General features: G+C 37.0%; 1 protein-coding gene across 8 annotated transcripts in view; it reads left to right on the top strand.

Moving 5' to 3' along the window:
• The window catches only part of CDKL5 (cyclin dependent kinase like 5), a 127,260-nt gene that overhangs the window by 44,972 nt on the left and 69,068 nt on the right, over positions 1 to 13,220 (top strand). For all 8 annotated transcript variants that reach the window (XM_085211365.1, XM_085211357.1, XM_085211376.1 and 5 more), the window contains 2 exons: positions 1,525 to 1,755; positions 2,214 to 2,248. In XM_085211365.1, the coding sequence (XP_085067491.1) occupies positions 1,692 to 1,755; positions 2,214 to 2,248 (99 nt within the window). In that variant the 5' untranslated portion in view covers positions 1,525 to 1,691. The remainder of the gene's footprint in view (positions 1 to 1,524; positions 1,756 to 2,213; positions 2,249 to 13,220) is intronic.

Raw genomic sequence — 13,220 nt, 5'->3', positions numbered from 1 at the left:
TGAGCTTGGGAATGAAAGGCTGGCTAATGCTGGCGCATCTAACCCCTATTCCCAAGAAACAAAACCTAGCATCCGTACTGAAGACACATGCAGAAGCCTTTTCGAAAAGAAAGTAAATATGTGGCTCACAAGCTATAGGCTTGTGTAGCTTTATGTAGTTGATGAACATTTTTGAAATCATGAATTAGGAAAAAGGAACTTGCATCTGAAAAGGAAAGGATCTTGTATAGAATATGCAAGGGAAGAAAAATTGAAGCAGTAAATCAAACACTGAAATAATCCATTAAGGATTGGGTAACTTTTTTAAAAACCAAACAGCTGTACCTTTTGCTCTAGAAGTCACTACTTTACTTTCAGAGTTTGTTCCCAAAATACTAGGACTTGGCTAACTCTGGGGATCTTAATTATTTCAAAAGCAACTTCAAAATCTCCCTGTGACTTTCTGAGGTTAGCACTGTTGATTTCCCTCCGCTCTCGAGTTGTCCTTCCTTTATTATAGTTGACTTAGTCAGTGCAGGGCTTCTGGCCAGCACCCTTAGCTTATGCTAACATAACAATGAAACATCCTGTTTGGGTGAGCCAAACCCAATGTCATTAGTTCATGCTTGCCCGTTACACGTAAGTTAATTAAATGAATTTGCCTCTATTGTGCCATCACGAGTACTCCTGTTCTCAGATCACTGGACTGTGGAAATCTCATTTTCCCTTTTCACAGTGAAACTATTTTAGCTTTTTTCTCTATTTTAGAGCATAGGATGTATGCCTTACTGTTTGGGAGAGGGAAAGCGGTCTGAATTATTAAAACCAAACCTAGAAGTTGTGTTAGTATTCTAAGGTTATACAGGAGAAGAGACTGGAGTCTAACATGAAGGCAGCAAAAACTTTCTTTTTCCGGTATATATGTGCATGGTTTGACAGATTACTTCTACCATGTTTAAAAGCGTGGGCAAAGAAAATGTTTTTTACTTATTACATCTCTATTAAATAAGCTGATAAAAGAAACAGTTTTCTAAGGCTGATCACTAGTCAGTCTAACAAATTTCCTTTTTTATTTTTTAAATGCTTGTAGGAAATAATTGCAGAATGCTTACCGTGTGGTGTCTTTTGTGCATTATCCTTTTGCTTTTGCAGAGAACAAATAATAAAGTGGCTAAATACAACTTGTCTGTATACATAGCTGTCAACATAAACTGAAGTGAGAACATCTGTAATTAAAGGTGTATTGTTGCTCACTGAAGTAATTCCTATTGATGTTTTGTTTACTTCTGTCTTGTAGAAATGCATGCAATGTGCATTAGTTATTAATAGACACAGTATAAGATTACAAAGGCAGCTGTACTCAGGTGTACATTCAATCCATATACATGCCCCTGGGTTGTATTGAGTGAAAAGTGGAAGTACGTTGACTGCTATCATTATTTTGTACGATATTGGCATGGCATGTATATCAACAGCTGTGCTTTTTTATTTTCACCTAAATAAAACAAGTTGCTAATTATGTTATTTCCTCCTTTTTCCCCTCAGGAAGCCACTGACTGCCTAGAAATTAGGGAGGGCGTGAGAAGTCCAGTTGATCAAGGCGGAACCTTTTTTTTTCTGAGAGCCTTTCCACATCTGCCTCTTGCAGGCTCTCTGGACGATCCCTGTTGTGCCATGTTTTGTGGCTTTCTCTGTAGGAAGAATTTGTCTTGATGAAGATTCCTAACATTGGTAATGTGATGAATAAATTTGAGATCCTTGGGGTTGTAGGTGAAGGTAAGTAGTATACTTTATATAATCTGTTTATTTATTTATTAGATTTTACGTAGTCTTCTTGATGGTAAGAAGTTTTCATTTACAGAATGCTGCTTGTATCACATCTTGTTGTTGTTCCTTAATTCCTTCCAATTGCAATCTTTGATGAAAGGAAAAGTTTGGGAAATGGCAGGGGTAGGAGAGGAGGTAAGAAAAGGAGGGACCAGTTTTGTTGAAATTGACTGTATAGATTTCTTAAATGATACAGGATAGATGCCAACTGTCAAACTTCTGTTTGTATATTTAAAAACAACTTCAATGTTTTAAAATCCGTTTACTTTGAAGTCTTTTTACTTTTCACTACAAAAAAATTTAGTAAGGTGCGTTATATATGCAAGTTTAGGATACTGGGAACAATATTCTGCAGCCTGGAGATAAGAGTACTCTTATTTTGATGCTTTTTTCCTGATTTGTTTCAGGAGCCTATGGTGTTGTACTCAAATGCAGACACAAGGTGAGTAAATTGCTTTAAATTAGAGACAAATGTTGGTATTTGGGTAATGACTTATCTTGACAACTGAGGTGTTGTTATGTTTTAGATATGTTGTAATTGAGCAAGGCTTTTCCTCGGAGCCAGTTATTTGGGCTTAATTGCAATACTGTCGAAGGAAGCAGCTACATCTAATGCAAAAACCCAAGGGTTTTTTTGTAGTGTTTGATATCTGTCTGAAATATGAAGTATTACTAACTTCTCACTAATTTCCACTAAGAAAGCCTGTTTTGAAAATAAATGAGCTAATTTGGAGTGCAGTTTACTCTCCATCAGTCTCAATTTGAATATCAAATTAATTGCCCAATACTTTTATATAAATATTTATCTTTCTTGGGGAGGAAGAGGAATGCTTGCGGAATTTCCACCACTTGTGGTGGTGGACAAGTAAAATATAGTAAGAAAGCACTGACTTTGTGCTTATTATTTTCAGTCTTTAAGAGGAAGAAGTAACACCCCTTGCCCTGAAAACCCTCTGAAAACCAAACAAACCTTTATTTTTCTTTTTTTTTTTTTAATGGATGTGATGGTGTTATGAAGGGTTGTTATGTCTGTACTTTCTGCTCATCAGCACAGATCTAGTTTGCTGTCTTCAGAGCTGTAATATAGTCACAATAAAATATCTTTTATTTCAGGAAAGTAAGGCATTTCAGAATCATAGAATGTAGTGACTCAGGAATACCTAAAAGTTATTTTTATGTAGTTCATACCTTGTTCTAAAAAATAGCAGTGCTTTGAAGAGGGCCTATGTTCCTGTTGTGGCTTTTAGCAAATACACAGAAGTCCTTTTGCACAGGACATGTAGCTATATTTGGAATGATTTACACTATTATACTGAGAATTTGTAGCTTACGCTTTGTAAGTAAACCTTGTTATTTAGCACTGTTGGAACAGTTTTTTGGAGGTAATTGTAGCTTCTTTTTTTCTTTTTTTAATACAAATATCTGAAATTTACAGAGGACCACATGATAAGATAGTTATCTCTTACCCTCTAGTAAAACCGGAGTAGATCTCTTGTTAATTTCTTTCCTAGCGATATATTAAATGTAGTTATCAAAAATAATACAAATACATGATTAAACTGAATGGTAAATGTTGTTCTCACTTTTGGATGTGATACAGGTGACTTGAAAATAAGTATGAAAAATGGCAATATGATACTTCAAATAATTTCAACAGAAGAACCTCTGGTTTAGTTTCTTGCATATATTCTAACTTGTCACATGATCTGTGCAGGTAAATATGCATTGTTTTGACAGATGAAAGGGTGGTGAAAACGAGGGCTAGTGAGGCTGATAAGACTGATAAAAACTTTTAATAATGTATTTTCTTTTTGCAAACCTTATGACAAATCTTAGCTCTGGATGCAGTGTTTCAAGATACAAATGAGTCTCTAGCACACATCCTCTTGGAGATATTGTGCACATGCATAATAACAAAGCTAGTTAGTAGTTCCCTACGTTATTATTTTCTCTCCTGGATTTCGTGTTACTTGTTATCTCTTACTCTTGCAGTATTTTAAGCACCAGCCAGAGACATGTAGAATCCCTTTAAAAAGGGAAAAACATAAAATCTGGGGAGATTCTATGTTAGCATGAAGCACTGTCTGCCTTGGGGGAGACTTGATCCCTTTCAAGAATGGCTTTGTTAAATTTTATATTTTGAGGTAGAGTAATAACACTGGATGTGTATTGTAAAAGATCTGGGTGGTGACGATGCAGTTTATGCTGGGCAGGCCCCTTCTTTATGGAAAGTGGACACAAGAAGATTCTAGGATTTCCTGCACTGATGAGTGAATTTCCAGCTCTTTGTGCCATTGGCAGTGTCCTAATCTGAAAGAGTTTGGTACTCTGATTGTAGTGTAATGGCAGGCTTATCTGAGTTGTCTGAGTTCCTGTAAGAGTACCTTGCAGTGTAACAAATGACGGGAGAGGGATGGCTTTCCTTCAGCAGTGGAAGGTGCTTTTTCCTACAGCCAGTGAAAGGACACTGAATTTCTCTGACTTTCATGCAGAATTCCTGCAAATGTAAGGGTGTGTTTTTTGTGTTCACTGTTTGACGGCTGACTGGCTGTACCTAAAAGTACTGAGTTTTAATAAATGATTCTTCCACGTGGTATGTCTGCATGTAGTGCAGTTGAACTTTGAATGCATTATGCAGCCTTTTTCAGCTCCACAAGGGAGGTCCAGAAATGGTGTAAAAACTAGAGGGTGCTGCAGTAACCAAGCTACCTTCGATCGTGTTCCCTCAGCATGCACTGCTTTTCTTTTAGCACAAAGCTAACAATTCTGTTTAACAATTCAAGTGCAAAATTGTTTATATTCATCTTTGCAAACAGTGGTAACGTTCAAGAACCAAATTCTCAGCAATTTTAAGTCAACTTATTTCCATTGTATTAGAGAGAAGGTAAAATTTGCATCAAAAGAGGAGTGGGTCCTTAATTGAAACATTTTGTGATATATAATCCAGTAGTGCTTCAATAAATAGGTAGCTTTTTGTACCAGTGCATTTTAGTGGTGTTTGTATATGGATTTAAATTGGAGGGAATGTTCTAAGGGGTAAATACCTTGTCATTATTTCATGATTTTTTTTTTTCTTTGCTAGCAGAATGTTGTCAGGAAAACAAGAGTACCTCCACTAGAATGACTACATTTACGTTATTATATAGCATATTTCTATTGCAAATTCTTTACTGCTGCTTCCTTGTAAGGATAACTTGTTTTTCTGCTGTTTTTTTTTTCAATGTGAAACTAATACAAATGTTAAGAATAAAACAGAGATCTGATGTTCTGAGAATGTTCTGAGAAGCTTTTTTTTTTAATTAGAGGCTATTTCATAAAGAAATACACTGGTGTTGCTTTTGAAAATACTGGAAATTCATTTTATTTTCTCAAGACATAATAAAGTGGGCTGCCTTGGCTAATTTGCTAGGTCTTGTCTTTTCTGAGAAGAAAAGCAATTTTAGCAGTTCAGCTGTGTTGGAGATCAAAGCTAAGGGAAAGAGACTCGGTTCATGTTTAAGGTGGTTTTATTTAATGGGCAAATAATTGAACAAATATTTACTTTACAACGTAGTCTTGCAGAGCTGGGATGTCCAAAGATGAGCACGCTGAGAAATGGAGAGCAAGGGGAAAAAATAATTGAGATGTTGGTGTGAAAAGTGAATGTGTAGATGCGCTGCGAGATACACTGTGTAGGGAGAAAAGCTGAAAACTGGAGCTGCAAGTGAGGAGAGGTCTGTAGAAATGAGGTTAATGCATCATTGGATAACTGGAAAGAATGGAAACAGAATCTAGATAAGGTGGGAACACTGGTCTTCATTAGTGAGACAGCTTGCCATGGGGTCAGACTGGAGAAGAAGGATTCAAAATTGTAGGTAGTCAAATCATAGATGTTTTATTAATATGGTGTGTCTGGCTTGAAGATATTGATTCTGATCTCTGCTTTACGTCCTATCTGCAGAACATGCTTACTGTTTTGTTTTGTTTTATCTAACCAAGGTTTTATCAGTATTCACTTGAATGTTTGATGACTGAGATACCTAAAACTGATCATTATATAAATAAGAAATTATGATTGCTGATGGTTTTTTACTTTGGAGCTTGCAGAAATGGGGAAAAAAAAAACTGCTGAAAGTATGCAAAGAGGAAGTTGCATTCTCCTGTGCATTTGGAGGTAGCTTTTAGATGATGTGACTTCACTAAAAGCATAGTGGGATTTCATCAAGTCTCCCAGGTTTGTTTGTATTCTTGCCCTGTGCTGTGTTACCTGAGTCTTTGGAGCCTGAGTGGATGCAGTTTAATGATTTAGAAATGCAATGCCAGTTCTTGTATGCACAACATCTCCTGCCTGATAAGAAGTTTTCCTGGTCCTTCATTATAAAGCGCATCTGGTTTTGGTGTTCTTTAGTGTATTTGAGATATTTTTAGACATTTTTTCTTAAAGATAAACATCACTGAATTTCTGTATTTAAAAACAAAAGAAACCTTAGTTTATAGAATAATGTGGCTACTTCAGTGCAATGAAGAATAATGAGTAACATTTTCAGTACGTTTAACACTTGAAGGCATTTTCCTCTTAACCTGATATTTAATTTTGTCCTTTTTGAGCCCTCACTAATACTCTTCCATTGTCTTTAGATAAATTCCGTGTCTGAATACGTGAAAGAAAGATCTACAGATCTTTTCAAGAAAAGTGCAGATACTCATTATGTCATATAAAAATGGCTGTTGGTTTTTTTTCTTTAACTACTACATTTCACTTGAGCATCTCAACCTTTTCCACGTCTTTTACCACTGCTGAGCAGCAGAGTCAGTTTCCTTGGTTTTCCCTTTTGCTGTTGCATAGCTATAAAAACCCTTTACTTTGCCATTTACATTTACAGTGTTTCATGTGATGTGAGCTTTGGCTTTTGAAATGTAACTCATGCACGGTGAAGCAGTTTCTTTGTTTTTCTTCAGGTAGCCACTTTCTACTTCAGTGCTATGTGCACTGCTGCTTTGTGTTTGAGCTCCATCAGGAATTAATTTCCTACTTACCAGTGCTGCCTGCCGAGTTAAACCACACCACCAGTCAGACAATTTTCCCAGCATTTTGCATGGAAAGGGGCTGGTCCTGTACTACAAGAAAGCCTTCCTTGAAGAACAGCCTGCTCTCGTTGATTCCTTTACTCCTTAATGCTGGCTTTAAGCAGAGAGTAAATGCGTTCTTTTGGAGGATCAGGATTGTAATTCAATAAACTTGTCTTGTTTAGTTCTTCCAGCATCTCAGATCATGGGGTTTTGTATCAAGAGATGCTGATCCATTATAATCTCAGTGAGAAAGGCAAACTGCATAAGTGCAGCCGCATCCAATGAGCCTCTGATCAGGGTGCAGCATGCTGTGCCCACAGAAGGGGTTACGCCATTGTCATAACTTGAGCTACTATAGGATTTTCTTAGAAGGAAACAACTCTGTTAATTTCTACTGTCAAACAGAAGAGATATTTGTGTGACAGCTTCTTGCTGTGCTTTTACATAAAGGCAAAGCCATGCAAATTTTGTAATCAGTAGTACTGAGTTGGAGCTCCAGGCTCCTTTGGTGCAGAGATCTGACTGAGTTTATCCTTCAACCATGGAATTTATGCAAATAAACAGAGATCTTAAGATTGAGCTGCACCTGTTATACATAGCTCAGCACAGACATGGACCTACTCAGGTTAATGTGGCATAGACCCTCAATATATGGTGGTCTTTGCGCCAGATGACTACATGTTGTCACTGTTTCTCAAGCTGTCATCAGCCTTCACGTTTGTATTGACTCATTAGGAAATTGTTTTCTGCATCTTCCAGAAAGCTCCTGGTTCTCATGATATTTTGCCCTTTCAGCAGACACTGCAGTACTCTGTCTTCTGCAAAAACTGGATTTTTTTTTGTAAGGCTTCCTTTAAAAAGTTTTATCTGTTCTGCTTTGAGTGAGTGCTTTGAAGCAGATGTCCACTCTAATGGTGCTGGTGCTCTGTCCTCCAGCCCTCAGGCAAAAAACTTTAGGCTTTCTTGTTATCCATTTCAAAGCAAATGTCTATGTCTTCAAGCTTCTCCTTTCCAAGAACCTCCTTGCTTTTTAAGCTTGCCCTTCCTGAAGTTGTCTGTGTACCTGCTCATGGCACCATTTCAGTCATGCAGGCTGTTCTGCCGCAATGTGAAATCTTAATGAGTGATGTCAGTAGGGTAACAGTTCAGATAGGGCACAGTTGTAAAAACAGGAGTTGACAGGAGTTTCTCCTGTTTGTTTCCCTTGACATTTGTGTACAGGTATGAGATCTAATCATTTTCACAGAGGGAAAGAGAGTGCTTGGGGTGAATCTGATGTTTATAATAAACCATCACATTCTGAACTAGGTACTAGAATCCCTTCTCTAGCTCATGTGTCTGCTGATGTTTTTAACGTTCCTACTTCTTACTGGAAGTCAGCTGACTGTTCTTCTTATGTTGATGAGTTTCCCTTTTAGTGTCAGAATCAAAAGGTAAGCGTTCATGAAGGAAAGCTGCATTTATCTTGAATGTGTTGAAGTTACTGACTGTCTTGTTTTAGATCTATCTTTCAAAGCTCAGATTTTGGCTATTCAGCTAGAGAAGGTTCTACTACTGTCTGGTATTCTAACTCCAGAATATTAACTGTGCTGATTTAAAAAGTTTCTGGTCCTTGGCATTCTTATTTCACCATATTTTTTATAATACTATGATAATTCTGAAAGGCTGTACCCGTGTTCAGAAAGTGTATCTAGACAGCAGATACCATGTTCATACCACTCCAGTGCTTAGCTGTGGAAAAGTTGCTTACAAGTCGAGAAGAAAAAGCCATATGTATAATGGTGGGAAATGGGTCTTGTCAGACGAACCAGATTTCTTCCTTCAAAATACTGAGTTGAAGTGGAGTTGGGGGGAATTGCGTATGTGACAGTCTGCTTATGTGAGTGAGAACTGTACCAGACTCTAATCAAAGTTTCTGGGTAAATTCTGGTTTCTAAAGTTGCATGGATTTGAGAACTGACTGATCAACAGACCTCAAAGCAACTGTAAGTGAGCTAAGGAGAGGTATTTATATCTGGTTTTGACTTAGAAGGATACTAGGAAAAATATGGCTATTCAGTGTTTTTATGAATGATTTGAAGGTAAATGTGAAATTACTACTGTTAAAAAATTATGAAAAGCACAGTGAAGTGGTAAGTAACAAAAGCTAACCTTGTAGGGCATTTAGCTTTATGTGTTAATAATTATGAATCAATTCAAAGTACGTTTTAAATATTTCTTCATATGTAATTGACTTTCAAAATTAAAATGTTTTCAGCAAAGTCTGAATTAAGTCAGGAGCATTTTTGAACATGTTTTACTCTTTCAGAGTAAAGCTGGAAGCAGACTAATGCACAACATTTTCTTACCTATTACCCTTATCTACGCAGGAGTTTTCATTTTGAGTTGGATGTGTTCGCTTCCTCAGCTTCTTAAAAAGTGACTTTGTTAGAGGTAAACAACAGATACTGAGGGGAAGAATATAAGAACAGGACAGGTGTACTGTGATAACTCCCACAATATTCACAGCCTCTAATTTGTACCATGCTATTGGGAAGTCATTATTGGAATACTCTAGCACAGATTATGCCAGCTGTATTATTTTCTCATTGCCTTATCCCTTGCCTAAATCCTGCTTGTTGTTTAAGTCCTCTACTTGACCATGCGTATTATTTAAAATATCAATTGTTATTTTGGTATGCTGTATAAAGCATTTTGTCCTTACATTTTTTTTACATGCCATCAATTTACAAACAGCTGTCCTTCACCTACCAACAAGTGAAAAGAGCAGTGCCAAATTCTGCTGATTCAGGTCTGAGGTAGCAGCAGTAACAGTGGGAGAATGGGATATTTTGTTCTGCCTCTGTGAAATCCTCAAAAATTATGCTGATCTTTGTCTTTGATTTTATGTGTCTTTAAAAGGAACACTGCTAATTTTCACTGCTAATCAAATGTGTTTTGGTTCTGTAGCAAGCTGATTGGTTTCAGTTCTGGTAAAGCACAAATCTCTGTACACTATATCGTTTCTTTCAGTAATGGTAGTGTGCATGTGGAGGATTATTGCACTTAATATTGTTCCTTAGGCTAGAGCATAATCAGATGTTCTTTGTGTGGGAATTGCTTGGAACACACATAGCAAATGTGAAGACATCAGCCTTCTGAAGTAAATGGTGTGTGCCAGTTGTAAATGTTTGTAATAGCCAGAGTTGAAATCTGTTGTTTCAAGTTCTATGTGAGGAAAATAGAACTATTAGACAAGCAGTACTGCTGCAAATCATATCAACTCTTTGCTTCAGTTTCAATAGTAGGTAAGAAAAACCTTCTGAATTCCTTATAGAATTCTATTTTGAAATATTAATCATGTAATATTTCTTTTGTGGACTTCCATTCTCAGCTTCCATGGCATTCACATGAATGCAGCGAAAGGCAAGCTTGATAAGTACTAATTCATTTCAGTTATTAATTTCCTATACTTGTAGATGAATGTTATACAGCACGCTTCTTTAACTGCTTGCTGTGCCAGTTGGATGCAAATGTGGTAATGAAAATTGATGCGTTGTGGCATTGTCTATATGTGAACCTCAGCTTTTTGCACAGTCCTCTCAGTTCTCTGTGGCAGGGGAGAACAATCAAATTAACAGCATATGGTAGACATTAAATGTTGATGCTATGAAGACCTGGTGAAAGATTTGTGTAGATACTGTCACTACAAATGTCAGATAGCTATCCAGAACGGAGAGTAGAAATTGCTGAGATGCCCTGGTTTGAAAAGACAGCTAACTGTCAGGCATGGAAAAGAATGCAGAAGTGGCACCTGTGGATGATAAGTATGTTAGCACAGTATGTTAGCAGTGCAGCACACTGCTTGTTGGTCAGCCTGGTGAAGGGCTGCAGACTTTCTTATGAGAAGGTGCTGCCTTCACACAGAATCATAGAATGGTTTGGGTTGGAAGGGACCTTTAAGATCATCTAGTTCCAACTCCCCTGCTATAGGCAGGGACACCTCCCTTTAGACCAGGTTGCTGTTGCTTGAAGTCCCATCCAGCCTGGATTTGAATGCTTCCAGAGAGGGGGTATCCGCAGCCTCACTGGGCAACCTGTTCAAGTGTCTCACCACTCTCACAGTAAAGAATTTCTTCCTGTGTGTCTTTAACACAGCCCAGGCTACTATATGAAAGGTCCCTTGTATGATTCTCTATTCCTTTACCTCCACCTTTGTACTTGTCATGTTATGAGCCCTGCTCAGATGTCGGGCAGTAGGCAGTATTCGCAATTGGCATTCCCTCTTTTTTTTTTTTCCTCCCCAAAGCCTAATTTAGACGTGGGGAGGTGTGGGGGAAAGATGAGAGCTTCTGGAGAAGAGAAACTAACATGGTGTAGGAGGAGATATTAAGATTCTGGGTTTTTTCTTTTTTTTTTTTATTTTATTCAGGAGTGTTGAATTTTTAAGCAGTGAGAGAGTGTTAGCATCGGTGCCACGATTAGCTATAGCTTCAGTAGGCTTGGACATGGTAACATTGGGTAGTGACATTCATAAAGTGCTACTGAAGACTTTCAAAGCAAGAAGGAAGAGGGGGAAGTAAATGTGATCATCCTCTAATTATGCAGGGAACTGAAGGGCGAGTGGCATATAAACAAGAGTTAAAAATAGGACGAACGGTACATCTTACCTTAGGAAGGATATGTGGAATGTGTTACTGGTAGCACTCGACTTAAGTCAAAGAAAAGTGATTTGTTACAGTGAAAAAGAGAAGAGAATTTTTTTTTTTTAATTTCAGTTCCAGGTTCTTTGTCATCTTAGTGGTTGTTAATTAACCTGACATCTCTGAATTTTCTTCTGTTTCTTTAACGAAGCTGCACATCTTTCTGGTGGATTTGTGCATAATAGGCTGCATGAATTCCTCCTATGGGTGCTGTTTTTTTAAGTGAAAAATTACTGGTGATGCCACAGGTGACAATTTTCCTTGGAAAATTGCCAATAAATAGACCAGCTTCTGGTAGACCGTACTCGCATTTGCAAATGGATGATGTAATTACACTTTGATTAGTACAGGAATTGTATTCAGACCTGCAGCAGTATGTTCTGCGGCTTCCCCTTGTAGTTTTAATTGCAAACACCTTGTAGCATTATATCTCATTTTAAAGCACTTGTAAGTAAAAACTTGATTTTAAGCACATGTGATGAATGCACAAAGCAAAATTATCAATGCAAGTTTTTCTTTTTTGCAAAAAACTGAAAATATTGCACTGAAAACTAAAGAATCTGAGAAGTATTTCTTCAAAGCTACATATGAAATTGAAACTGGTGAGGATTTGAGACCTGATTTAGGGTCTTGGATCATTAGGAAACTAGTGCTGTAGGCTAAGTAATTTATAGCTAATAAAAATTAATATGTAGGAGAAGGAACAACATGGCTAATTGTAGAGCTACATCTGTAGTACTGTGAAGTAGCCTGAATATGGGATTACATTTTATTCTTGTCATCAAATTGCAAAGTACTGTATAGTGTAACTGTTGGAAAGAAAATGGAATTTTTAAATTTTAGGTCAGTTGTTTTGTTTATGAAGGACTCTTACGGACTTAAAAATAAACTTCTGTGATTCATATGAGCAGCTCTACGAATGTTAGGTTAATCACTGATCTCTGTACTTTAAAGTCTGATAAGAGCACAGTTCAGTTTTTGAGATGATCATTATTAAATATACCATGGTGAAAGTGGATGGATTTGGATCATCTAGCTGGCTTTCAAAATCACTTGTGGAAACCAAGTTGACCTAAAATGTCACAGTACTAAATGAGTGTCTTGAATATTCCAATTATGTTAACTTGTTTTCTTAATTGTTCCTATGAATCTAAAGCTTCCTTTTTAGACTAGGAGTCCCAGAAAAGGGACACTTGGTAGTGGAGGTAAAACATTAACAGAAATAGAAGCTTACCTAGTATTTCACTTTATCTTGCTACAGGCTTTTCTTGGCACATCTATTTTTCATCAGAAAGGATTACAGTATATTTTGAAATAGTAAGCTGTCCTTTTGCATGTCCTGGTTAAAGTAGTTTTACGTAATCACTTAGTTTTGTGTAACTCCTAATCGGTGGAATACCCTTCTAAAATCTACAGAAAAAAATTATATTCTTTTTGGCTAAAAATGATTTTCTTTGGCTAGAAATACTTTTTTTTTTTTTAAGATACAGCAGTGTTAATTTCTCATTCAAAAAGTGAATTGCGTTTAGCTGTAGCTTGGGAGGTAAAGCTCACTGCCTCTGCTTCTTGCATACAGTTGGACTATTCTTTATCAAAAGCCAGCTTCCTCTGTTTTAGGGGATGTATATTGCTGCTGCTTTTTAGTATAAGAGAGGAAAACAAAAAAAAACCCTACGTTTTGAT

This window comes from Meleagris gallopavo, chromosome 1, assembly GCF_905368555.1.
Source record: "Meleagris gallopavo chromosome 1, MGAL_WU_HG_1.1, whole genome shotgun sequence".
Lineage (NCBI taxonomy): Eukaryota > Metazoa > Chordata > Aves > Galliformes > Phasianidae > Meleagris > Meleagris gallopavo.
This window is presented reverse-complemented; position numbering and strand designations above follow the sequence as displayed.